Source organism: Abramis brama (assembly GCF_963993115.1).
Source record: "Abramis brama genome assembly, chromosome: 20".
NCBI lineage: Eukaryota > Metazoa > Chordata > Actinopteri > Cypriniformes > Leuciscidae > Abramis > Abramis brama.
In genome coordinates, this window is record NC_139982.1 from 14,366,204 (window position 1) to 14,391,840 (window position 25,637).

At 41.7% G+C, this 25,637-nt stretch overlaps 1 protein-coding gene across 40 annotated transcripts in view; it reads right to left on the reverse strand.

The window, feature by feature from the left end:
• LOC311071228 (uncharacterized protein) overlaps positions 1-25,637 on the reverse strand; it is an 80,359-nt gene that overhangs the window by 34,772 nt on the left and 19,950 nt on the right. For 14 of the 40 annotated variants that reach the window (XM_084095472.1, XM_084095478.1, XM_084095471.1 and 11 more), the window contains exons 7-28: positions 24,870-24,980; positions 24,414-24,446; positions 22,936-23,001; positions 22,444-22,500; positions 21,838-21,903; positions 13,036-13,146; positions 12,694-12,738; positions 11,261-11,371; positions 10,779-10,835; positions 10,546-10,611; positions 10,181-10,237; positions 8,016-8,126; positions 7,674-7,718; positions 6,245-6,355; positions 5,763-5,819; positions 5,529-5,594; positions 5,165-5,221; positions 3,000-3,110; positions 2,658-2,702; positions 1,229-1,339; positions 743-799; positions 509-574 (exon numbers count right to left, since the gene is read on the reverse strand). In XM_084095472.1, the coding sequence (XP_083951598.1) occupies positions 509-574; positions 743-799; positions 1,229-1,339; positions 2,658-2,702; positions 3,000-3,110; positions 5,165-5,221; positions 5,529-5,594; positions 5,763-5,819; positions 6,245-6,355; positions 7,674-7,718; positions 8,016-8,126; positions 10,181-10,237; positions 10,546-10,611; positions 10,779-10,835; positions 11,261-11,371; positions 12,694-12,738; positions 13,036-13,146; positions 21,838-21,903; positions 22,444-22,500; positions 22,936-23,001; positions 24,414-24,446; positions 24,870-24,980 (1,617 nt within the window). The remainder of the gene's footprint in view (positions 1-508; positions 575-742; positions 800-1,228; positions 1,340-2,657; positions 2,703-2,999; positions 3,111-5,164; positions 5,222-5,528; positions 5,595-5,762; positions 5,820-6,244; positions 6,356-7,673; positions 7,719-8,015; positions 8,127-10,180; positions 10,238-10,545; positions 10,612-10,778; positions 10,836-11,260; positions 11,372-12,693; positions 12,739-13,035; positions 13,147-21,837; positions 21,904-22,443; positions 22,501-22,935; positions 23,002-24,413; positions 24,447-24,869; positions 24,981-25,637) is intronic. The other 26 variants (XM_084095467.1, XM_084095468.1, XM_084095505.1 and 23 more) reach the window with 26 other exon arrangements.

Here is a 25,637-nt window from a genome sequence, read left to right on the forward strand (position 1 = left end):
TAGAACAAGCGTGCCTGCTCTTAAAGGGAATGTGAGATGTCGCTCTGATTGGTTTATTTCACGTTACGCCCAAACCACACCTATGAATAATGAAGCTACTTCAGAGCAACCCATTTTAGATTAGCGTCGGGCGTAAGAGTCATTTATCCCACCGGTATAATAGCAACCATGTAGTGTTGAAGAAAAGCTTGTAGTGGCAGGGGGTGCTAAAATATTTGATGTATGAATAGAAACACAATGCAAGTAATATTCATTGACACGCCTAAAAGGACATATCTGCATAAAATGACATTCTTCCTTGCAAAAACTTTTAAAATAAGATGATATGACAGCATCTGTAAACTGCGTTAATACAGTTTTCCCAAATGAAATGTCATAATTGTCTGTCTATATTAATTACATTTCGTAGGTGCTGCTGTTTGACAAAATTATCATAATAAAACTTAATCAGTAATAAAATAAAATAAAGCTATAAGTGTTTACACAGTTGTCCGTGAACAATACTCACTTGTAGAAGTTGTTTGAGTAGATGTCTGAGAGTTAGTTGAAGAAATGCTTGTAGTTACAGGGGATGCTGTAATATATAGACATATAAAGAAATAAAAACAAGCATTTATGAAATAGTACTTACAACCTAACAATGACATGCGTAAAAAAAATTACATTTTGTATTACAATCAATGTATTATTGTTAGCAGAATAACATATGTTTACTCAAATGCCCCTGAATAAACATACTCACTTGTAGGAACTGATGTTTGAGACTCAGTTGAAGAAGAGATTGTAGTGGCAGTGGCTGCTGGAATATTTTGATATGGAAATAAATAATACAGTTTCACTGTGTAATATTTGTCATGTTTATAAGGATATATATATATATATATATATAAAAAGACTCAGTTGAAGAAGAGCTTGTAGTGGCAGGGGGTACTAAAATATTTAGATGTATGAATAGAAACATTATGCAAATAATATTCGTTTACATGCTTAAAAGGACATTTCTGCAAAAAATAAAATTCTGTCTTGCAAAAACTTTTAAAAGAAGATGATATAACAGCATCTGTAAACTGCATTAACAGTTTTTCCGACTGAAATATCATAATAGTCTATAATTACATCTCGTAGGTGCTGCTGTTTGACACAATTATCATAATAAAACTTCATTAGTAATAAAAATCTATAAAATACAGCTATAGTGTTTACACAGTTCTCCCTGAACAATACTCACTTGTAGAAGTTGTTTCAGTAGATGTTTGAGGGGCAGTTGAAGAAATGCTTGTAGTGCTAGGAGCTGATGTTTGAGACTCGGTTGAAGAATACATTGTAGTGGAAGTGGCTGCTGGAATATTTTGATATAGAAATCAATAATATAGTTTCACTGTGCAATACTTGTCATGCTTACAAGGATATATATATTTGTTTTAATACAATAACATTTTGTATTACAAGAATTACTATTAAAAGAACATGACAAACAGTAAATAATTTAGTAAAAAAAAAAAAAACTTTTCTAATGACTTTTCGTTTGCTAGTTCCTGTGTCCTGTTTTCCCTGTGTCTACTTTATCCCCCTGGCTACTGATTCTCTTCACCCATGTCTTGATAGTTTCTCTTTATCCTGTGTGCATTTAAGCTCTCTGTTTGGTTCAATTTTCCTTTTCCTGTAATGTCTATGCTTGATGCCTAGCTGTTAGATTTTCTTATGCGCCAAATTTTGTTCTGTGTTGGTTTGTTTTCTTTGTTTTGTATATTAATAAAGTGAAACGGCTGTTATTGGATCCACCTCTTCCTCTCTTCCTTTGCCTGCCTAAACCACAACAGAATACAGGACCTAGAGATGATAAATGCATCTTCCAGCCATTAGCCACCTCCTCCTCTGCACTAAGGTTGGGTATAGTTTGGATTTTTTACGATACCGGTGCCAAATCGATACTTTTAGAACTCAATCCTTTGGCTTCATTGGGTTATCTGGCTTCACCCCCTCCACTGGCTCCATCCGGGTCCATGGCTCTGCACCCTCCACTGGCTCCGCTCATTTGCCCGGCTCGCTTCATCTTCCTGAGACACCGGCTCTGCCTCCTGCTATGCCTCATCCCTCCACCCCTTTGGCTCCACTGGCGTCAAATTGGTCCTTCATCCCTCCATCTGCCCCTTGGTATCAAGCCCACCTGACTCCACTTTGGTCTTCAGTTCCTATGGCTCCGCCCTGGTCAAAACCAGCTTCATCAGCAGAAGTGGATTCACTGTTGTCGCAGAGGCCTCCTCCACCTACTCCTCTGTGGTTCCTTCCTCCACTAGCCACTCCTTGGTTTCTCTCTCCACCGGTCCCTCCATGGACTCTTCCGCCTAGGTGTCTTGGCCCTCCTGCCCACCCCAGTATGGATTATACCTCCCCCTCCCTCAGGGGTGGGGGGGTAATGTCACATCTAAGCTCAGTTAGTTTGTTCTCTTGGTTACTGATTGTGTTCACCTGTGTCCTGTTTAGTTTCTCACTATCCTGTGTGCTTTTTAAGTCCTGTGTTTGGTTCAGTTCATTGTCCTGTATAGTTATTGTAAAAATTATTATTTTTACCACATTAACACTAAAATTAGTGAGCTACTGATATAATTTTCCTACTAAAATGTTTACTCAATTGTCAATAAATAAAAATTACTCACTTGAAAAAGACTCAGTTGAAGAAGAGCTTGTAGTGGCAGGGGGTACTAAAATATTTAGATGTATGAATAGAAACATTATGCAAGTAATATTCGTTTAAAAGGACATTTCTGCAAAAAATAAAATTCTGTCTTGCAAAAACTTTTAAAAGAAGATGATATAACAGCATCTGTAAACTGAATTAACAGTTTTTCCGACTGAAATATCATAATAGTCTATCTATATTAATTACATCTCATAGGTGCTGCTGTTTGACACAATTATCATAATAAAACTTCATTAGTAATACAAATCTATAAAATACAGCTATAGTGTTTACACAGTTCTCCCTGAACAATACTCACTTGTAGAAGTTGTTTCAGTAGATGTCTGAGGGGCAGTTGAAGAAATGCTTGTAGTGCTAGGAGCTGATGTTTGAGACTCGGTTGAAGAATACATTGTAGTGGCAGTGGCTGCTGGAATATTTTGATATAGAAATAAATAATATAGTTTCACTGTGCAATACTTGTCATGCTTACAAGGATATATATTTATTTTGAATACAATAACATTCTGTATTACAAGAATTACTATTAAAAGAATATGACAAACAATAAATCATTTTGTTAAAACAGTTTACTTTTCCAATGACTAGTTTGTTAGTTCATGTTTTCCCTGGGTCTACTTTATTCCCTTGGTGACAGATTCTCTTCACCCGTGTCTTGTTTAGTTTCTCTTTATCCTGTGTGTGTTTAAGCCCTCTGATTGGTTCAGTTCAATGACCTGTATTGTCTATGCTTGATGCCTAACTGTTAGATTATCTCTTGCGCCAAATTTTGTACCATGTTGGTTTGTTTTCTTTGTTTTGTTTCATGAAAAAAGTTAAACGGCTGTTATTGGATCCACCTCTCCCTATCATCCTTCGCCTGCCTAAACCATAACAGAATACAGCAGCTAGAGAATATAAACACATCTTCAAGTTATTTGCAGCTTCCTCCTCTCCCAGGATGATCACTCCTTTTGGGGACCACATCAGTGAGTCCCTAGACCTAACAGATCAGACCCATTACCACGACCGCTCACTGATCACCTTTTCTGGACTGGACTTTATGACATGTTAAAACAGCTATTTCCCTGCCCATTTTTGGTCCTTGAGGGAGGTTTTATAGATTTTGTAGAGTTAGTTCTTGCAAAGAGTGGTTCCTCTTTCACTGTGGGTGAGGTGCAGGAAGACTATGATTACCACCTGCCTGCCACGGACCAATAGACTGAGCTCACACCTGCTAGAGAGCCTGAGCATACAAGTCTGTCCTGGACCTACGGCCAGCTGCCATGTCCGTCCCAGTAGGAGCACTAATTAAATTGGACATCTTGAAGCAGAGTCCCAACCATGACCCCATAACGAGGTAGAATGTATCCCCTTCTATTCCATTTCGAATACTGGACACGCCAGTTCCTACTTGTTCCCAAGCCCTTCCTCCACCATTAACTCCTTTCTCTCAGCTGGTTCCGCCCGGCTCCCTGGCTCCTTCATTTCCACTGGTTCTGCCCGGCTCCTTCATCTCCACCGGTTCCATCCAGCTCCCTGGCTCCTTCGTCTTGGCTTGTTCTGCACAGCTCCCTGGCTCCACCCCCTCTGCAGGCTCCATCCAGTTTACTGGCTTCGCCTCCGCTGCTGACTTCATTGGGTTCTCTGGCCTTACCCCCTCTGCTGGCTCCAGCTGGGTCCGTGGATCCACACCCTTCACGCTCATTTGCCCGGCTTGCCTCATCTTCCTGAGACACCGGCTCTGCCTCTGGCTATGTCTCATCTCTCCACCCTTTTGGCTCCACCGGCTACTCCCTCCCTTCGGCTTCTCCTTTGTCCTCACTCCCACTGCCTCCAGCTCTGTATTCCGAGCCCTCATCTCTGCCTCAGTCCTCTGACCCTTCGGTTCCGCCTTGGACCGCCGGGCCTGTGGTGCCAATTTGGTCCTTCATCCCTCAATCTGCCCCTTGGTATCCAGCCCACCTGACTCCACTTTGGTCTTCAGTTCCCACGGCTCTGCTCTTGTCAAAACCGGGGAGGGCACCGCCGTAGACCTTCAGCCCTTCAGAATCATCAGCAGAAGTGGATTCACTGTTGTCGCAAGAGGCCTTCCCCATCTACTCCTCTGTGGTTCCTTCCTCCACCAGCCACTCCTTGGTTTCTCTCTCCACTGATCCCTCCATGGACTCTTTCGCCTGGGTGTCTTGGCCCTCCTGCCCACCCCAGTATGGATTATACCTCCCCTCCCTCAGGGGTGCGGGGGTAGTCACGTCTAAGCTCAGTTAGTTTGTTCTCTTCGTTACTGATTGTGTTCACCTGTGTCCTGTTTAGTTTCTCACTATCCTGTGTGTATTTTAAGTCCTGTGTTTGGTTCAGTTCATTGTCCTGTATAGTTATTGTAATCATTTTTTATTATTTACCACATTAACGCTAAAATGAGCTAACTACTAATCAATTTTTCATATTAACATGCTTAATTGTCCATAAATATAAATTACTCACTATAAAAAGCTGATGTTTGAGACTCAGTTGAAGAAAAGCTTGTAGTGGCAGGGGGTGCTAAAATATTTGATGTATGAATAGAAACACAATGCAAGTAATATTCATTGACACGCCTAAAAGGACATATCTGCATAAAATGACATTCTTCCTTGCAAAAACTTTTAAAAGAAGATGATATGACAGCATCTGTAAACTGCGTTAATACAGTTTTCCCAAATGAAATGTCATAATTGTCTGTCTATATTAATTACATTTCGTAGGTGCTGCTGTTTGACAAAATTATCATAATAAAACTTAATCAGTAATAAAAGTGAATAAAATAAAGCTATAAGTGTTTACACAGTTGTCCGTGAACAATACTCACTTGTAGAAGTTGTTTGAGTAGATGTCTGAGAGTTAGTTGAAGAAATGCTTGTAGTTACAGGGGATGCTGTAATATATAGACATATAAAGAAATAAAAACAAGCATTTATGAAATAGTACTTACAACCTAACAATGACATGCGTAAAAAAAATTACATTTTGTATTACAATCAATGTATTATTGTTAGCAGAATAACATATGTTTACTCAAATGCCCCTGAATAAACATACTCACTTGTAGGAACTGATGTTTGAGACTCAGTTGAAGAAGAGATTGTAGTGGCAGTGGCTGCTGGAATATTTTGATATGGAAATAAATAATACAGTTTCACTGTGTAATATTTGTCATGTTTATAAGGATATATATATATATATATAAAAAGACTCAGTTGAAGAAGAGCTTGTAGTGGCAGGGGGTACTAAAATATTTAGATGTATGAATAGAAACATTATGCAAATAATATTCGTTTACATGCTTAAAAGGACATTTCTGCAAAAAATAAAATTCTGTCTTGCAAAAACTTTTAAAAGAAGATGATATAACAGCATCTGTAAACTGCATTAACAGTTTTTCCGACTGAAATATCATAATAGTCTATAATTACATCTCGTAGGTGCTGCTGTTTGACACAATTATCATAATAAAACTTCATTAGTAATAAAAATCTATAAAATACAGCTATAGTGTTTACACAGTTCTCCCTGAACAATACTCACTTGTAGAAGTTGTTTCAGTAGATGTTTGAGGGGCAGTTGAAGAAATGCTTGTAGTGCTAGGAGCTGATGTTTGAGACTCGGTTGAAGAATACATTGTAGTGGAAGTGGCTGCTGGAATATTTTGATATAGAAATCAATAATATAGTTTCACTGTGCAATACTTGTCATGCTTACAAGGATATATATATTTGTTTTAATACAATAACATTTTGTATTACAAGAATTACTATTAAAAGAACATGACAAACAGTAAATAATTTAGTAAAAAAAAAAAAAACTTTTCTAATGACTTTTCGTTTGCTAGTTCCTGTGTCCTGTTTTCCCTGTGTCTACTTTATCCCCCTGGCTACTGATTCTCTTCACCCATGTCTTGATAGTTTCTCTTTATCCTGTGTGCATTTAAGCTCTCTGTTTGGTTCAATTTTCCTTTTCCTGTAATGTCTATGCTTGATGCCTAGCTGTTAGATTTTCTTATGCGCCAAATTTTGTTCTGTGTTGGTTTGTTTTCTTTGTTTTGTATATTAATAAAGTGAAACGGCTGTTATTGGATCCACCTCTTCCTCTCTTCCTTTGCCTGCCTAAACCACAACAGAATACAGGACCTAGAGATGATAAATGCATCTTCCAGCCATTAGCCACCTCCTCCTCTGCACTAAGGTTGGGTATAGTTTGGGTTTTTTACGATACCGGTGCCAAATCGATACTTTTAGAACTCAATCCTTTGGCTTCATTGGGTTATCTGGCTTCACCCCCTCCACTGGCTCCATCCGGGTCCATGGCTCTGCACCCTCCACTGGCTCCGCTCATTTGCCCGGCTCGCTTCATCTTCCTGAGACACCGGCTCTGCCTCCTGCTATGCCTCATCCCTCCACCCCTTTGGCTCCACTGGCGTCAAATTGGTCCTTCATCCCTCCATCTGCCCCTTGGTATCAAGCCCACCTGACTCCACTTTGGTCTTCAGTTCCTATGGCTCCGCCCTGGTCAAAACCAGCTTCATCAGCAGAAGTGGATTCACTGTTGTCGCAGAGGCCTCCTCCACCTACTCCTCTGTGGTTCCTTCCTCCACTAGCCACTCCTTGGTTTCTCTCTCCACCGGTCCCTCCATGGACTCTTCCGCCTAGGTGTCTTGGCCCTCCTGCCCACCCCAGTATGGATTATACCTCCCCCTCCCTCAGGGGTGGGGGGGTAATGTCACATCTAAGCTCAGTTAGTTTGTTCTCTTGGTTACTGATTGTGTTCACCTGTGTCCTGTTTAGTTTCTCACTATCCTGTGTGCTTTTTAAGTCCTGTGTTTGGTTCAGTTCATTGTCCTGTATAGTTATTGTAAAAATTATTATTTTTACCACATTAACACTAAAATTAGTGAGCTACTGATATAATTTTCCTACTAAAATGTTTACTCAATTGTCAATAAATAAAAATTACTCACTTGAAAAAGACTCAGTTGAAGAAGAGCTTGTAGTGGCAGGGGGTACTAAAATATTTAGATGTATGAATAGAAACATTATGCAAGTAATATTCGTTTAAAAGGACATTTCTGCAAAAAATAAAATTCTGTCTTGCAAAAACTTTTAAAAGAAGATGATATAACAGCATCTGTAAACTGCATTAACAGTTTTTCCGACTGAAATATCATAATAGTCTATCTATATTAATTACATCTCATAGGTGCTGCTGTTTGACACAATTATCATAATAAAACTTTATTAGTAATACAAATCTATAAAATACAGCTATAGTGTTTACACAGTTCTCCCTGAACAATACTCACTTGTAGAAGTTGTTTCAGTAGATGTCTGAGGGGCAGTTGAAGAAATGCTTGTAGTGCTAGGAGCTGATGTTTGAGACTCGGTTGAAGAATACATTGTAGTGGCAGTGGCTGCTGGAATATTTTGATATAGAAATAAATAATATAGTTTCACTGTGCAATACTTGTCATGCTTACAAGGATATATATTTATTTTGAATACAATAACATTCTGTATTACAAGAATTACTATTAAAAGAATATGACAAACAATAAATCATTTTGTTAAAACAGTTTACTTTTCCAATGACTAGTTTGTTAGTTCATGTTTTCCCTGGGTCTACTTTATTCCCTTGGTGACAGATTCTCTTCACCCGTGTCTTGTTTAGTTTCTCTTTATCCTGTGTGTGTTTAAGCCCTCTGATTGGTTCAGTTCAATGACCTGTATTGTCTATGCTTGATGCCTAACTGTTAGATTATCTCTTGCGCCAAATTTTGTACCATGTTGGTTTGTTTTCTTTGTTTTGTTTCATGAAAAAAGTTAAACGGCTGTTATTGGATCCACCTCTCCCTATCATCCTTCGCCTGCCTAAACCATAACAGAATACAGCAGCTAGAGAATATAAACACATCTTCAAGTTATTTGCAGCTTCCTCCTCTCCCAGGATGATCACTCCTTTTGGGGACCACATCAGTGAGTCCCTAGACCTAACAGATCAGACCCATTACCACGACCGCTCACTGATCACCTTTTCTGGACTGGACTTTATGACATGTTAAAACAGCTATTTCCCTGCCCATTTTTGGTCCTTGAGGGAGGTTTTATAGATTTTGTAGAGTTAGTTCTTGCAAAGAGTGGTTCCTCTTTCACTGTGGGTGAGGTGCAGGAAGACTATGATTACCACCTGCCTGCCACGGACCAATAGACTGAGCTCACACCTGCTAGAGAGCCTGAGCATACAAGTCTGTCCTGGACCTACGGCCAGCTGCCATGTCCGTCCCAGTAGGAGCACTAATTAAATTGGACATCTTGAAGCAGAGTCCCAACCATGACCCCATAACGAGGTAGAATGTATCCCCTTCTATTCCATTTCGAATACTGGACACGCCAGTTCCTACTTGTTCCCAAGCCCTTCCTCCACCATTAACTCCTTTCTCTCAGCTGGTTCCGCCCGGCTCCCTGGCTCCTTCATTTCCACTGGTTCTGCCCGGCTCCTTCATCTCCACCGGTTCCATCCAGCTCCCTGGCTCCTTCGTCTTGGCTTGTTCTGCACAGCTCCCTGGCTCCACCCCCTCTGCAGGCTCCATCCAGTTTACTGGCTTCGCCTCCGCTGCTGACTTCATTGGGTTCTCTGGCCTTACCCCCTCTGCTGGCTCCAGCTGGGTCCGTGGATCCACACCCTTCACGCTCATTTGCCCGGCTTGCCTCATCTTCCTGAGACACCGGCTCTGCCTCTGGCTATGTCTCATCTCTCCACCCTTTTGGCTCCACCGGCTACTCCCTCCCTTCGGCTTCTCCTTTGTCCTCACTCCCACTGCCTCCAGCTCTGTATTCCGAGCCCTCATCTCTGCCTCAGTCCTCTGACCCTTCGGTTCCGCCTTGGACCGCCGGGCCTGTGGTGCCAATTTGGTCCTTCATCCCTCAATCTGCCCCTTGGTATCCAGCCCACCTGACTCCACTTTGGTCTTCAGTTCCCACGGCTCTGCTCTTGTCAAAACCGGGGAGGGCACCGCCGTAGACCTTCAGCCCTTCAGAATCATCAGCAGAAGTGGATTCACTGTTGTCGCAAGAGGCCTTCCCCATCTACTCCTCTGTGGTTCCTTCCTCCACCAGCCACTCCTTGGTTTCTCTCTCCACTGATCCCTCCATGGACTCTTTCGCCTGGGTGTCTTGGCCCTCCTGCCCACCCCAGTATGGATTATACCTCCCCTCCCTCAGGGGTGCGGGGGTAGTCACGTCTAAGCTCAGTTAGTTTGTTCTCTTCGTTACTGATTGTGTTCACCTGTGTCCTGTTTAGTTTCTCACTATCCTGTGTGTATTTTAAGTCCTGTGTTTGGTTCAGTTCATTGTCCTGTATAGTTATTGTAATCATTTTTTATTATTTACCACATTAACGCTAAAATGAGCTAACTACTAATCAATTTTTCATATTAACATGCTTAATTGTCCATAAATATAAATTACTCACTATAAAAAGCTGATGTTTGAGACTCAGTTGAAGAAAAGCTTGTTGTGGCAGGGGGTGCTAAAATATTTAGATGTATGAATAGAAACACAATGCAAGTAATATTCATTGACACGCCTAAAAGGACATATCTGCATAAAATGACATTCTTCCTTGCAAAAACTTTTAAAAGAAGATGATATGACAACATCTGTAAACTGCGTTAATACAGTTTTCCCAAATGAAATGTCATAATTGTCTGTCTATATTAATTACATTTCGTAGGTGCTGCTGTTTGACAAAATTATCCTAATAAAACTTCATCAGTAATAAAAGTGAATAAAATAAAGCTATAAGTGTTTACACAGTTGTCCGTGAACAATACTCACTTGTAGAAATTGTTTGAGTAGATGTCTGAGAGTTAGTTGAAGAAATGCTTGTAGTTACAGGGGATGCTGTAATATATAGACATATAAAGAAATAAAAACAAGCATTTATGAAATAGTACTTACAATTTAACAATGACATGCGTAAAAAAATTACATTTTGTATTACAATCAATGTATTATTGTTAGCAGAATAACATATGTTTACTCAAATGCCCCTGAATAAACATACTCACTTGTAGGAACTGATGTTTGAGACTCAGTTGAAGAAGAGATTGTAGTGGCAGTGGCTGCTGGAATATTTTGATATGGAAAGAAATAATACAGTTTCACTGTGTAATATTTGTCATGTTTATAAGGATATATATATATATATATATAAAGACTCAGTTGAAGAAGAGCTTGTAGTGGCAGGGGGTACTAAAATATTTAGATGTATGAATAGAAACATTATGCAAGTAATATTCGTTTAAAAGGACATTTCTGCAAAAAATAAAATTTTGTCTTGCAAAACCTTTTTAAAAGAAGATGATATAACAGCATCTGTAAACTGCATTAACAGTTTTTCCGACTGAAATATCATAATAGTCTATCTATATTAATTACATCTCGTAGGTGCTGCTGTTTGACACAATTATCATAATAAAACTTCATTAGTAATAAAAATCTATAAAATACAGCTATAGTGTTTACACAGTTCTCCCTGAACAATACTCACTTGTAGAAGTTGTTTCAGTAGATGTTTGAGGGGCAGTTGAAGAAATGCTTGTAGTGCTAGGAGCTGATGTTTCAGACTCGGTTGAAGAATACATTGTAGTGGAAGTGGCTGCTGGAATATTTTGATATAGAAATCAATAATATAGTTTCACTGTGCAATACTTGTCATGCTTACAAGGATATATATTTGTTTTAATACAATAACATTTTGTATTACAATAATTACTATTAAAAGAACATGACAAACAGTAAATAATTTAGTAAAAAAAAAAAAAAACTTTTCTAATGACTTTTCGTTTGCTAGTTCCTGTGTCCTGTTTTCCCTGTGTCTACTTTATCCCCCTGGCTACTGATTCTCTTCACCCATGTCTTGATAGTTTCTCTTTATCCTGTGTGCATTTAAGCTCTCTGTTTGGTTCAGTTTTCCTTTTCCTGTAATGTCTATGCTTGATGCCTAGCTGTTAGATTTTCTTATGTGCCAAATTTTGTTCTGTGTTGGTTTGTTTTCTTTGTTTTGTATATTAATAAAGTGAAACGGCTGTTATTGGATCCACCTCTTCCTCTCTTCCTTTGCCTGCCTAAACCACAATAGAATACAGGACCTAGAGATGATAAATGCATCTTCCAGCCATTAGCCACCTCCTCCTCTGCACTAAGGTTGGGTATAGTTTGGGTTTTTTACGATACCGGTGCCAAATCGATACTTTTAGAACTCAATCCTTTGGCTTCATTGGGTTATCTGGCTTCACCCCCTCCACTGGCTCCATCCGGGTCCGTGGCTCTGCACCCTCCACTGGCTCCGCTCATTTGCCCGGCTCTCTTCATCTTCCTGAGACACCGGCTCTGCCTCCTGCTATGCCTCATCCCTCCACCCCTTTGGCTCCACCGGGGTCAAATTGGTCCTTCATCCCTCCATCTGCCCCTTGGCATCCAGCCCACCTGACTCCAATTTGGTCTTCAGTTCCTATGGCTCCGCCCTGGTCAAAACCAGCTTCATCAGCAGAAGTGGATTCACTGTTGTCGCAGAGGCCTCCTCCACCTACTCCTCTGTGGTTCCTTCCTCCACTAGCCACTCCTTGGTTTCTCTCTCCACCGGTCCCTCCATGGACTCCCCCGCCTAGGTGTCTTGGCCCTCCTGCCCACCCCAGTATGGATTATACCTCCCCCTCCCTCAGGGGTGGTGGGGGGGGGGGATGTCACGTCTAAGCTCAGTTAGTTTGCTCTCTTGGTTACTGATTGTGTTCACCTGTGTCCTGTTTAGTTTCTCACTATCCTGTGTGCTTTTTAAGTCCTGTGTTTGGTTCAGTTCATTGTTCTGTATAGTTATTGTAAAAATTATTATTTTTACCACATTAACACTAAAATTAGTGAGCTACTGATATAATTTTCCCACTAACATGTTTACTCAATTGTCAATAAATAAATATTACTCACTTGAAAAAGATTCAGTTGAAGAAGAGCTTGTAGTGGCAGGGGGTACTAAAATATTTAGATGTATGAATAGAAACATTATGCAAGTAATATTCGTTTAAAAGGACATTTCTGCAAAAAATTAAATTCTGTCTTGCAAAAACTTTTAAAAGAAGATGATATAACAGCATCTGTAAACTGCATTAACAGTTTTTCCGACTAAAATCTCATAATAGTCTATCTATATTAATTACATCTCGTAGGTGCTGCTGTTTGACACAATTATCATAATAAAACTTCATTAGTAATAAAAATCTATAAAATACAGCTATAGTGTTTACACAGTTCTCCCTGAACAATACTCACTTGTAGAAGTTGTTTCAGTAGATGTTTGAGGGGCAGTTGAAGAAATGCTTGTAGTGCTAGGAGCTGATGTTTGAGACTCGGTTGAAGAATACATTGTAGTGGAAGTGGCTGCTGGAATATTTTGATATAGAAATCAATAATATAGTTTCACTGTGCAATACTTGTCATGCTTAAAAGGATATATATTTGTTTTAATACAATAACATTCTGTATTACAAGAATTACTATTAAAAGAACATGACAAACAGTAAATAATTTAGTAAAAAAAACGCCTCGGTTACGACTGTAACCTCGGTTCCCTGAAGAGGGAACGAGCGTTGCGTCGAGTTTGACGCTATGGGAACGCTTTGCGTGATGACGTCTTGAAGCACATGTAAAATCAGTCCAATGGTGTGGCGGAACGTCAGAGGCGGGTGACGTCACGTACCAGGAAGCTATAAAAGCCGGCCCGAAACAGAAAACGAAAGCTTCGTAAAGTCTGAAGTCGTGTTGACAGGCATGAAGGAGATATGGCAAGGTGACGCAACGCTCGTTCCCTCTTCAGGGAACCGAGGTTACAGTCGTAACCGAGGCGTTCCCTTTCAAGGGAACTCGCGTTGCGTCGAGTTTGACGCTATGGGAACGTCTATACCAACGCCTCCATAGCTACAAATGTCTGTCCTGTGTGAAATCTGGTGAGCAGCACTAGGAAGACAAAACATGAGACCCTGGAGCAGAGTCTAGATCCAGAGAGTAGAACCTGACGAAAGTGTGCGGTGAGGACCAGCCTGCCGCATCACAAACGTCCTGTAACGAAACTCCTGATATAAGGGCCTTAGAGGCCGCCATACTCCTCGTAGAGTGCGACCGGACAGCCAAAGGAGAAGGCTGTCCAGCCGCCTCATAAGCAAGTGAGATAGTCTCAACCACCCACTGCTCATCCTTTGCTTAGACACTGGACCTCCCTTGTTAGGGGAGCAAATGTCACTTTTACGCCACAGGGCAGCTCTGTGGACATACGCGTCTAACGCCCGAACAGGGCAAAGCAAATTATTAGCCTCCTGGTCCGATTTCGAAAGGGAGGAGGACCTCCAAGTGCCACGAGGGAAACGAGATACCAAAGGGGTCTTTCCCCACAGACATTCCACCCAAAGGACTGTGGTAAGCACCTACGGCCGCCACATAAACCTTTAATGTGGACGGGGTCAGACCTGCAGTGAACCGGTCCTGCAGGAACTCCAGAACTGTACCAATTGGGCAGTTGACTGGATCCAACCGACGGTCACTACACAAAGAGGTGAATACTCTCCAGTTCAGCATAAAGTTTCCTCGTGGAGGGAGCTCTGGACTGTAGAATGGTCTCAACAACCTCAGTTGAGAGACCTGACTCTATGAGCTGGGCCCCCTCAGAGGCCAAGCCCACAGGTTCCACAGTTCTGGGCGGGGGTGAAATATCGAGCCCTCCGCCTGGGACAGAAGGTCCCTCCTGACGGGTAGCTCCAGAGGAGGCCCGTCGAGGAGCGACACAAGATCGGGAAACCATACTCTGCCCGGCCAGCGCGGGGCTATAAGAAGCAGGCAAACCCGGTCCCTGCGAACTCTCTCCAGAACTCCCGGGAGCAGAGCAACTGGGGGAAAAGCGTACAGACGTAGCCTCGGCCACGTCTGCACCATAGCATCCAGTCCAAAGGAGCTGGATGCGTGAGGGAGAACCAAAGTGGACAGTGAGACGTCTCTCGAGACGCAAACAGACCCACTTATAATTTCCATATCAGCTCCACCACCTCGGGGGTGGAGCCACCATTCCCCGGGCCTCGGCCCCTGTCTCGACAGAGTGTCTGCTCCTATATTCTGGACCCCGGGGATGTAGGCTGCCTTGAGTGACAGCAACTTCCCCTGGGACCACAAGAGGATATGGCGTGTCAGCGCAAACCCCCTTGATATAGGCGACTACCGACGTGTTGTCCGTATGTACTACACATGGTGTCCCCTGAGACCTGTGATAAAGCTCCTCAGAGCCCGGAAGACAGCTAACATCTCTAGGCTATAGAATGCCAGGAACGATGATGGTCTTCCCACAGACCTTGAGATGAGCGACCCTCAGGATCGCTCCCCAACCCGTGAGGGAAGCATCCGTCGTTAGCAGTTTGCGACGACAAGGAGCTCCCAGCACTGGGCCCTGGGACAGGAACCAAGGTTTCTTCCACATAACCAAGGCACGTAGGCATCACCGCGTGACCTTGATTGTGCGAAATGGGTTGCCCCTTGGGGAAAAACCCTCTGGTCCTGAGCCACCACTGCAGGGGCCTCATGTGCAGCAGTCCAAAAGGTATCCCGTTGGAAGCTGCTGCCATGAGACCCAACAGTCTCTGGAACTGTTTGACAGTGAGTAGCTGGCCTAGCTTTACACTTTACACTCACAGCTGCCAGGATCGAAGCGTGGCGATGACAGGCGCGCCTGCATCGACACTGAATCCCAAACCACGCCTAAAAAAGTGGTCCTCTAAAATAGAGAAGCACACTTTTCTTGGCGTTCAGCCGTAACCCCAACTCTTTCATATGGGCGAGAACAACATCTCGATGTTGAACCGCCATCTAATGCGACTGAGCTAAAATCAACCAATCGTCGATGTAGTTCGTGATGCGAATACCCCGGAGGCGCAGAGGCGCCAGAGCTGCATCCACGCATTTGGTGAAAGTGCGGGGTGATAAAGCCAGGCCGAATGGAAGAACTCGATATTGGTATGCTTTGCCCCCGAAAGCAAACCTCAGGAACTTCCAATGACACGGACGGATGGAAATATGCGTCCTTGAGGTCTATCGTGACAAACCAGTCCTCGGACTAATCTGTGGCACGATTGTCTCAATGTTAACATTTTGAACTTGAGCTGCATGACAACTCGAAGACCTAAAATGGGACGCAATCCCCCGTCCTACTTTGGAACTATGAAGTACCGGCTGTAAAACCCGGTTTCCCTGTTGGAGGGAGGTACATATTCTATGGCCCCTTTCTCTAACAGAGTGTTTACTTCCTGTTCCATAACCAGAACCTGCTCGGGGCCCACCATTGTGGGCAGGACCCCCATAAACCGCGGTGGGCGTTACTAGAATTGTATCTAATACCCTTTTTCCACGGTCTGCAGGACCCAACGAGAAACATTTGACAGTAGCTTCCACGCTGTCAAAGATTCTACTAGAGGTACCAGTCTCTCGAGACTGGTTTCTGGATTTTGTTGCTGTTGAGTAGTCGGTTCGTCGCCCTGTAACGGCGCACCGGCAGGGAACGACCAAACAGACTGCTCTAGCACCCTCCTCAGAGGGGGCGGGCATCCCGAGGCCACTACGTTTCCGGGTGGACCTTGAGATATGTGCTCGCCGGAGACCGCTGCGCCCTGTAACGCCGGAGGCGGCAGGGTTGGCAGAACGGTCCCCTGAGGGCACCGAAGAGAGACGGCACCGTATTTTTCTCCTGCTGTTGAGCAGTCGGTTCGTCGCCCTGTAACGGCGCACCGGCAGGGAACGACCAAACAGACTGCTCTAGCACCCTCCTCAGAGGGGGCGGGCATCCCGAGGCCACTACGTTTCCGGGTGGACCTTGAGATATGTGCTCGCCGGAGACCGCTGCGCCCTGTAACGCCGGAGGCGGCAGGGTTGGCAGAACGGTCCCCTGAGGGCACCGAAGAGAGACGGGCACCGTGAAAAGAGGTGTTAACCGCTCTGCTTCGGGGGGACTACCCTCATTTGTCCTGAGCCCTCAGACATCAGGACTTTTTCCCAGCAGCCTTCTTGGCGGTAATAACGGTCCGCAGATCCGTTTTACCCCTCGAAGACTGCTGGGTTTGAGAGCGCCCTCCGTGTCCCCGAGATTTTTGTGGGGGAGCACGGGAGGAAACGCTCTGTTTCTGAGTGGCGCGGTGCTCAGCGCTCTTTCTAGAGGAGTGAGGCTGCTCCCGCTCAGCAGCCTCATAGAAAGAACGGCGGGGGAGAAGTTTCTGGAGAGCAGCAGCTTGCTTAGCGGCTTCTTGTGATTTTGCTACCGCAACACTAACTGCATCACCAAACAGACCAACAGTGGAGACCGGAGCATCTAAGAGAACATGCTTTTCTTTATCCTTGATATCACTTAGATTGAGCCACAGATGCCTCTCAGTGGCCACCAGGGCTGCCATAGACCGCCCGATAGATTTAGCGGTCTCCTTGGTGGCCCTGAGAGACAAATCTGTGGCTCTGCGAAGTTCGGCCACAGTGTCAGGTCCAATTCCCCCGCCCTCCTCCAAATCCCCCAATAATTCAGCCTGATAGGCTTGTAAAATGGACATCGTATGCAGACACGCTGCAGCTTGACCAGCGGCTGCATACGATTTATGAACCAGGGAAGATGTTACTTTAACTGGCTTAGAGGGAAGTGTAGGAGCTTTCAGAGAAGATGCCGTTGCTGGAGAGAGATAGCCCGCAAGCGTCTCTTCCACCTTCGGCATCTCCCCATAACCATACTCTTTATATTTAGATATTGAGGAGTAGTGAGATGTTTGTGGTGTATAAACTCTGTGAGACACTGGTTTCGCCCACGATCTCGACACCTCGGTGTGGAGATCGGGGAAAAACGGCAGGCTCCTGCGCTGGGGCTGCGCACGAGATGGCAGGAAGCGTTCGTCGAGCTTACTTTTCGAACGAACGTCCTGCCTATCTTCTGGCCACTCAATAGACAGTCTGTCAACAGCTCTAGTAATGACATCGAGCAGTTCCTCAAACGCATGAGACTGAGGTGGCGAATCCTCAGACTCAGCTTCAATACTCACAACATCCAACTCCTCAGAGCTGGATAGTTGCAGTACTGGTGCCTCTATCGGGGGGGAAGAAACCGCCGCGCGTGCTTCCACACCCTGATGAGAGGCACTGGATCTGTCAGTAAGAGGCTGAGATAAGGCAGAGCCCGTCTCAACATCCACTGACAGATCCATTTGCGAACCCCAGGTCTGAGATCGCCGCCGAGCCTCAGCCGCGGCGGGACCCGAGCCCTGGGGAACGTGGTCGGGATTGAACCGAGCCAAGCGGGATCGGAGCGTCCGCAATGGAAGCGCACAGCAATGCACACAGTCACCACCCTCGAGTGCTGACTGGGCATGCTCCTCTCCCAAACAAACAACACAAAGAGTGTGTGTGTCACCTCCCGTTAAATAACGCGGGCAGGGATGGACACACACTCTAAACTGCTGCTCGCTCGCCATACTGAATATATATATATATGATATAGACAGACAACACCAAATATACAGACAGATTTCACACAGAGCGCAACTGAAGACTCAGAAAGCTTTCGTTTTCTGTTTCGGGCCGGCTTTTATAGCTTCCTGGTACGTGACGTCACCCGCCTCTGACGTTCCGCCACACCATTGGACTGATTTTACATGTGCTTCAAGACGTCATCACGCAAAGCGTTCCCATAGCGTCAAACTCGACGCAACGCGAGTTCCCTTGAAAGGGAACAAAACTTTTCTAATGACTTTTAGTTTGCTAGTTCCTGTGTCCTGTTTTCCCTGTGTCTACTTTATCCCCCTGGCTACTGATTCTCTTCACCCATGTCTCTGTTTGGTTCAATTTTCCTTTTCCTGTAATGTCTATGCTTGATGCCTAGCTGATTTTCTTATGCGCCAAATTTTGTTCTGTGTTGGTTTGTTTTCTTTGTTTTGTATATTAATAAAGTGAAACGGCTGTTATTGGATCCACCTCTTCCTCTCTTCCTTTGCCTGCCTAAACCACAACAGAATACAGGACCTAGAGATGATAAATGCATCTTCCAGCCATTAGCCACCTCCTCCTCTGCACTAGGGTTGGGTATAGTTTGGTTTTTTTACAATACCGGTGCCAAATCGACACTTTTAGAACTCAATCCTTTGGCTTCATTGGGTTATCTGGCTTCACCCCCTCCACTGGCTCCATCCGGGTCCGTGGCTCTGCACCCTCTACTGGCTCCGCTCATTTGCCCGCTCACTTCATCTTCCTGAGACACCGGCTCTGCCTCCTGCTATGCCTCATCCCTCCACCCTTTTGGCTCCACCGGCGTCAAAATTGGTCCTTCATAATGTCACGTCTAAGCTCAGTTAGTTTGTTCTCTTGGTTACTGATTGTGTTCACCTGTGTCCTGTTTAGTTTCTCACTATCCTGTGTGCTTTTTTTTACCAGCAGAGCGATGACATCTCAGATCATTATCTAGTCTCATGTAAATTACATTTAGCCAAGGCTGCAAAGCCGACTCCGTGTTTCAAATACGTTAGACCTATCACTTCTGCCACTAAAGATTGCTTTATTAATAATCTTCCTGATCAGTTTCATCATCTCAGCATCCCGGATAGCTTAGAAGAACTTGATATTGCAACAGAAACTTTTAACTCTCTCTTTTCCAGCACTTTAGACACAGTTGCTCCGTTGCGCTTAAAGAAGATTAAAGAAAATAGTCCAACGCCGTGGTACAACGAGCACACTCAGGCCCTTAAGAGAGCAGCCAGAAAAATGGAACGCAACTGGAAGAAAACAAAACTAGAGGTATTTCGCATTTTATGGAAGGAGAGCTCGATTACTTACAGAGAGGCTTTAAAAGCTGCTAGATCTGCTTATTTTTCAACCCTATTAGAAGAAAATAAACAAAATCCTAGGTATTTATTTGAAACAGTGGCTAAACTAACAAAAAAGAAAGCTTCAAGCACCGAAGTTTCCAAGCAACACAGCAGTAATGACTTTATGAACTTCTTCACTTATAAGATTGATAATATCAGGGACAAAATTATAACTATGCAACCGTCTACTACAGTATCGCATCAGGCAGTGCATTGTAGTCTTCCTGAGGAAATATTTGATTCATTCGTTGCTATAGGAGAGGAAGAATTTACTAAACTCATTAAATCATCTAAATCTACAACATGTATGTTAGACCCTATACCGACTAAGCTACTGAAAGAGATGCTCCCAGAGGTCATAGATCCTCTTCTTAATATCATTAATTCATCTTTGTCTCTAGGATACGTACCAAAAAACTTTAAGCTGGCTATGATTAAACCGCTTGTTAAAAAAAAACGCAACTTGATCCTACAGAAATAGTCAATTACAGGCCGATCTCGAATCTACCTTTTCTGTCAAAGATATTAGAAAAAGCAGTATCTTCACAACTGTGTTCCTTTCTTGAAAGAAATGATATCTGCAAGGATTTCCAGTCCGGATTTATACCATACCATAGTACCGAGACTGCTCTCATTAGAGTCACAAATGATTTGCTCTTATCATCCGATCGTGGTTGTATCTCTCTATTAGTGTTACTCGATCTTAGTGCTGCATTTGACACCATTGACCACAACATTCTTTTAAATAGACTAGAAAACTATGTTGGCATTAGTGGAATTGCACTAGCATGGTTTAAAGCATACTTATCTGACCGTTATCAGTTTATAGCAGTAAATGAAGAGATGTCTTATCGATCACAAGTTCAATATGGCGTACCACAAGGCTCAGTACTAGGACCGTTGCTGTTCATGCTGTATATGCCACCATTAGGAGATATCATTAGGAAACATGGAATTAGCTTTCACTGTTATGCTGATGATACTCAGCTCTATATTTCTTCAAAACCTAACGAAACTTACCAATTCACAAAATTAACGGAATGCATAGCTGATATAAAAAATTGGATGACTCGTAATTTCCTACTTCTAAATTCTGAAAAAACAGAGATTCTAATTATTGGACAAAAAACTTCCTCACGTAATAATCTAGAATACTGTCTAACACTTGATGGCTGCTGTGTTAAGTCTTCGTCGTCAGTTAGGAACCTGGGTGTGCTCTTTGATACCAATCTTTCATTTGAAAGTCACGTGTCTAGTATCTGTAAAACCGCATTTTTCCATCTTAAAAATATATCTAAATTACGCCATATGCTCTCATTGACAAATGTGGAACAATTAGTTCATGCGTTCATGACATCAAGGCTAGATTATTGTAATGCTCTACTGGGTGGTTGCCCTGCACGCTTAATAAACAAACTACAGCTGTAGTCCAAAACGTCGCAAGAGGCCTTCCCCATCTACTCCTCTGTGGTTCCTTCCTCCACCAGCCACTCCTTGGTTTCTCTCTCTACTGGTCCCTCCATGGACTCTTTTGCCTGGGTGTCTTGGCCCTCCTGCCCACCCCAGTATGGATTATACCTCCCCCTACCTCAGGGGTGGGGGGGTAATGTCACGTCTAAGCTCAGTTAGTTTGTTCTCTTCGTTACTAATTGTGTTCACCTGTGTCCTGTTTAGTTTCTCACTATCCTGTGTGTATTTTAAGTCCTGTGTTTGGTTCAGTTCATTGTCCTGTATAGTTATTGTAATCATTTTTATTATTTACCACATTAACACTAAAATGAGCTAACTACTAATCTAATTTTCATATTAACATGCTTAATTGTCCATAAATATAAATTACTCACTATAAAAAGCTGATGTTTGAGACTCAGTTGAAGAAAAGCTTGTAGTGGCAGGGGGTGCTAAAATATTTAGATGTATGAATAGAAACACAATGCAAGTAATATTTATTGACACGCCTAAAAGGACATATCTGCATAAAATTACATTCTTCCTTGCAAAAACTTTTAAAAGAAGATAATATGACAGCATCTGTAAACTGCGTTAATACAGTTTTCCCAAATGAAATGTCATAATTGTCTGTCTATATTAATTACATTTCGTAGGTGCTGCTGTTTGACAAAATTATCATAATAAAACTTCATCAGTAATAAAAGTGAATAAAATAAAGCTATAAGTGTTTACACAGTTGTCCGTGAACAATACTCACTTGTAGAAGTTGTTTGAGTAGATGTCTGAGAGTCAGTTGAAGAAATGCTTGTAGTTACATGGGATGCTGTAATATATAGACATATAAAGAAATAAAAACAAACATTTACGAAATAGTACTTACAACCTAACAATGACATCCGTTAAAAAATTACATTTTGTATTACAATCAATGTATTATTGTTAGCAGAATAACATATTATTTTACATCATAAATGTTTTCACTTTGTAGGCACTGATGTTTGATACTCAGGAAGTGACATGAAATAAATACAATTATATTAAAATTTTCTTAATATTTTTTGACATGCTTACAAAGACTTTTTTTGCATACAGTGACATTCTGCATTTCAAGAATTATTATCACAGAAATATATAATAGGCATAAAACTACACAATTTTTTTTAGTGCTGATATTTGATACTCAGGATGTGATTTGAAAAAACAAAGTACCTATTACGTGTAACAGTAAAACAGTAGAACTTTCAAAGGAAGTGTTTAGACAACTGTACATGAATATTACTTGAGCATGAGCATGTTAATAAACTACTGATATAATGTTCTTATTATCATGTTTACTCAAATGCCCATGAATAAACATACTCACTTGTAGGAGCTGATGTTTGAGACTCAGTTGAAGAAGAGATTGTAGTGGCAGTGGCTGCTGGAATATTTTGATATGGAAAGAAATAATACAGTTTCACTGTGCAATACTTGTCATGTTAATAAGGAGATATATATTATATATATATATAAAGACTCAGTTGAAGAAGAGCTTGTAGTGGCAGGGGGTACTAAAATATTTAGATGTATGAATAGAAACATTATGCAAGTAATATTCGTTTACATGCTTAAAAGGACATTTCTGCAAAAAATAAAATTCTGTCTTGCTAAAACTTTTAAAAGAAGATGATATAACAGCATCTGTAAACTGCATTAACAGTTTTTCCGACTGAAATATCATAATAGTCTATCTATATTAATTACATCTCATAGGTGCTGCTGTTTGACACAATTATCATAATAAAACTTCATTAGCAATACAAATCTATAAAATACAGCTATAGTGTTTACACAGTTGTCCCTGAACAATACTCACTTGTAGAAGTTGTTTCAGTAGATGTTTGAGGGGTAGTTGAAGAAATGCTTGTAGTGACAGGGGATGCTGTGATATATAGACATATAATGAAATAAAAACAAATATTTAAGAAATATTACTTACAAACTAACAATGGTATATGTTCATACAATACATTTTTGTATTACAATCAATGTATTATAGTTCGAAGAATAACTTATATTATATTACATTCTAAAAGTTTTAACTGGTAGGCACTGATGTTTGATACTCTGGAAGTGACATGAAATAAGTACAATTATATATTTTTTTAAAATTGTTGACACAAAGGGCCCTATTTTAACGATCTGAAACGCAAGTGTCAAAGCGCAAAGCGCAAGTAACTTTGTGGGCGGGTCTTGGGCGCTGTTGCTATTTTCCCAGCGGGATAAATGACTCTTGCGCCAGGCGCAAATCTAAAATGGGTTGGTCTGAAGTAGCTTCATTATTCATAGGTGTGGTTTGGGCGTATCGTGAAATAAACCAATCAGAGCGACATCTCACATTCCCTTTAAGAGCAGGCGCGCCTTGTTCTAAAGCGGATTCCTATTATAACGGCGAATTTGCCAGGCGCGCGCCAGGAGCGGTTCACAGCCAAGGAGAGCAACGCTCTCGTCAGGGACGTTGGGGATGGAGAAACCCACCCAAATTAACTTCGGTTAAAAAGGCGTATGATAATTTGGGTAAATGTGTAAGCTAGATATATGCTTTTATAATAAATTGTCTATCTATCTATCTATCTATCTATCTATCTATCTATCTATCTATCTATCTATCGTAATAATGTATGATTTGCAAAAATGAAAACTGCTGCTTCTGTGTAGATGAGAGAATCAAAGTGTATGCGCGTTTTGCACACGCTACATTGATTATGGCCAAGCATGCGCCCTTAAAATAGCATATGAATAACATGCGCAACGCGCCACTGACTTTAAACTATTTTTTCCTGGTTAGTGGCGCAATTGTTTTCTAAATCTGCAAAATAGCATGAGGGAACGTTTGCGCCTGAACACGCCTCCTTTTTTGCGCTGAACCGCCCAGGGAGCGCAAGTTCATTCCCTAGTTTAGCGACGTGCTTCTGTGGAGGGAAAAGCGCGCTTTGCGCGGGTGCAAAATAGGAATGATACATGCGTCGGTGTACAAAGTCAGTTGCGCTGGGTGCAAGATAGGGCCCAAAGACTCTTTAGCATACAATGAAATTCTGCATTGCAAGAATTATCCTCACACAAATATATAATATAGGCATATAACAGCATATCTTTTTTTATATTAGGTGATGATGTTTGATACTTAGGATGTGATTTGAAATACAGAAGTACCTACAGTATTACGTGTAACAGTAAAACAGAAGAACTTTCTAAGAAAGTGTTAAGACAACTGTAAATTAATTTTATGAATAAACTACTGATATAATTTTCCTATTATCATGCACTCAAATGTCCATGAACAAACATACTCACTTGTAGGAACTGATGTTTGAGACTCAGGAGACTCTATGGAAAGAAATAATGCAGTTTTACTGTGCAATACTTGTCATGTTTATATATATATATATATATATATATATAAAGACTCAGTTGAAGAAGAGCTTGTAGTGGCAGGGGGTACTAAAATATTTAGATGTATGAATAGAAATATTATGCAGGTAATATTCGTTTACATGCTTAAAAGAACATTTCATTATTTGCAAAATAAAATTCTGTCTTGCAAAAACTTTTAAAAGTAGATGATATAACAGCATCTGAAAACTGCATTAACAGTTTTTCCGACTGAAATATCATAATAGTCTATCTATATTAATTACATCTCGTAGGTGCTGCTGTTTGACACAATTATCATAATAAAACTTCATTAGTAATACAAATCTATAAAATACAGCTATAGTGTTTACACAGTTCTCCCTGAACAATACTCACTTGTAGAAGTTGTTTCAGTAGATGTCTGAGGGGCAGTTGAAGAAATGCTTGTAGTGCTAGGAGCTGATGTTTGAGACTCGGTTGAAGAATACATTGTAGTGGCAGTGGCTGCTGGAATATTTTTATATAGAAATAAATAATATAGTTTCACTGTGCAATACTTGTCATGCTTACAAGGATATATATTTATTTTGAATACAATAACATTCTGTATTACAAGAATTACTATTAAAAGAATATGACAAACAATAAATCATTTTGTTAATTAAAACAGTTTACTTTTCCAATGACTAGTTTGTTAGTTCATGTTTTCCCTGGGTCTACTTTATTCCCTTGGTGACAGATTCTCTTCATCAGTGTCTTGTTTAGTTTCTCTTTATCCTGTGTGAGTTTAAGCCCTCTGATTGGTTCAGTTCAATGACCTGTATTGTCTATGCTTGATGCCTAACTGTTAGATTATCTCTTGCGCCAAATTTTGTACCGTTTTGGTTTGTTTTCTTTGTTTTGTTTCATGAGAAAAGTTAAACGGCTGTTATTGGATCCACCGCTCCCTATCATCCTTCACCTGCCTAAACCATAACAGAATACAGCAGCTAGAGAATATAAACACATCTTCCAGATATTTGCAGCTTCCTCCTCTCCCAGGATGATCGCTCCTTTGGGGACCACATCAGTGAGTCCCTAGACCTAACAGATCAGACCCATTACCACGACCGCTCACTGATCACCTTTTCTGGACTGGACTTTATGACATGTTAAAACAACTAT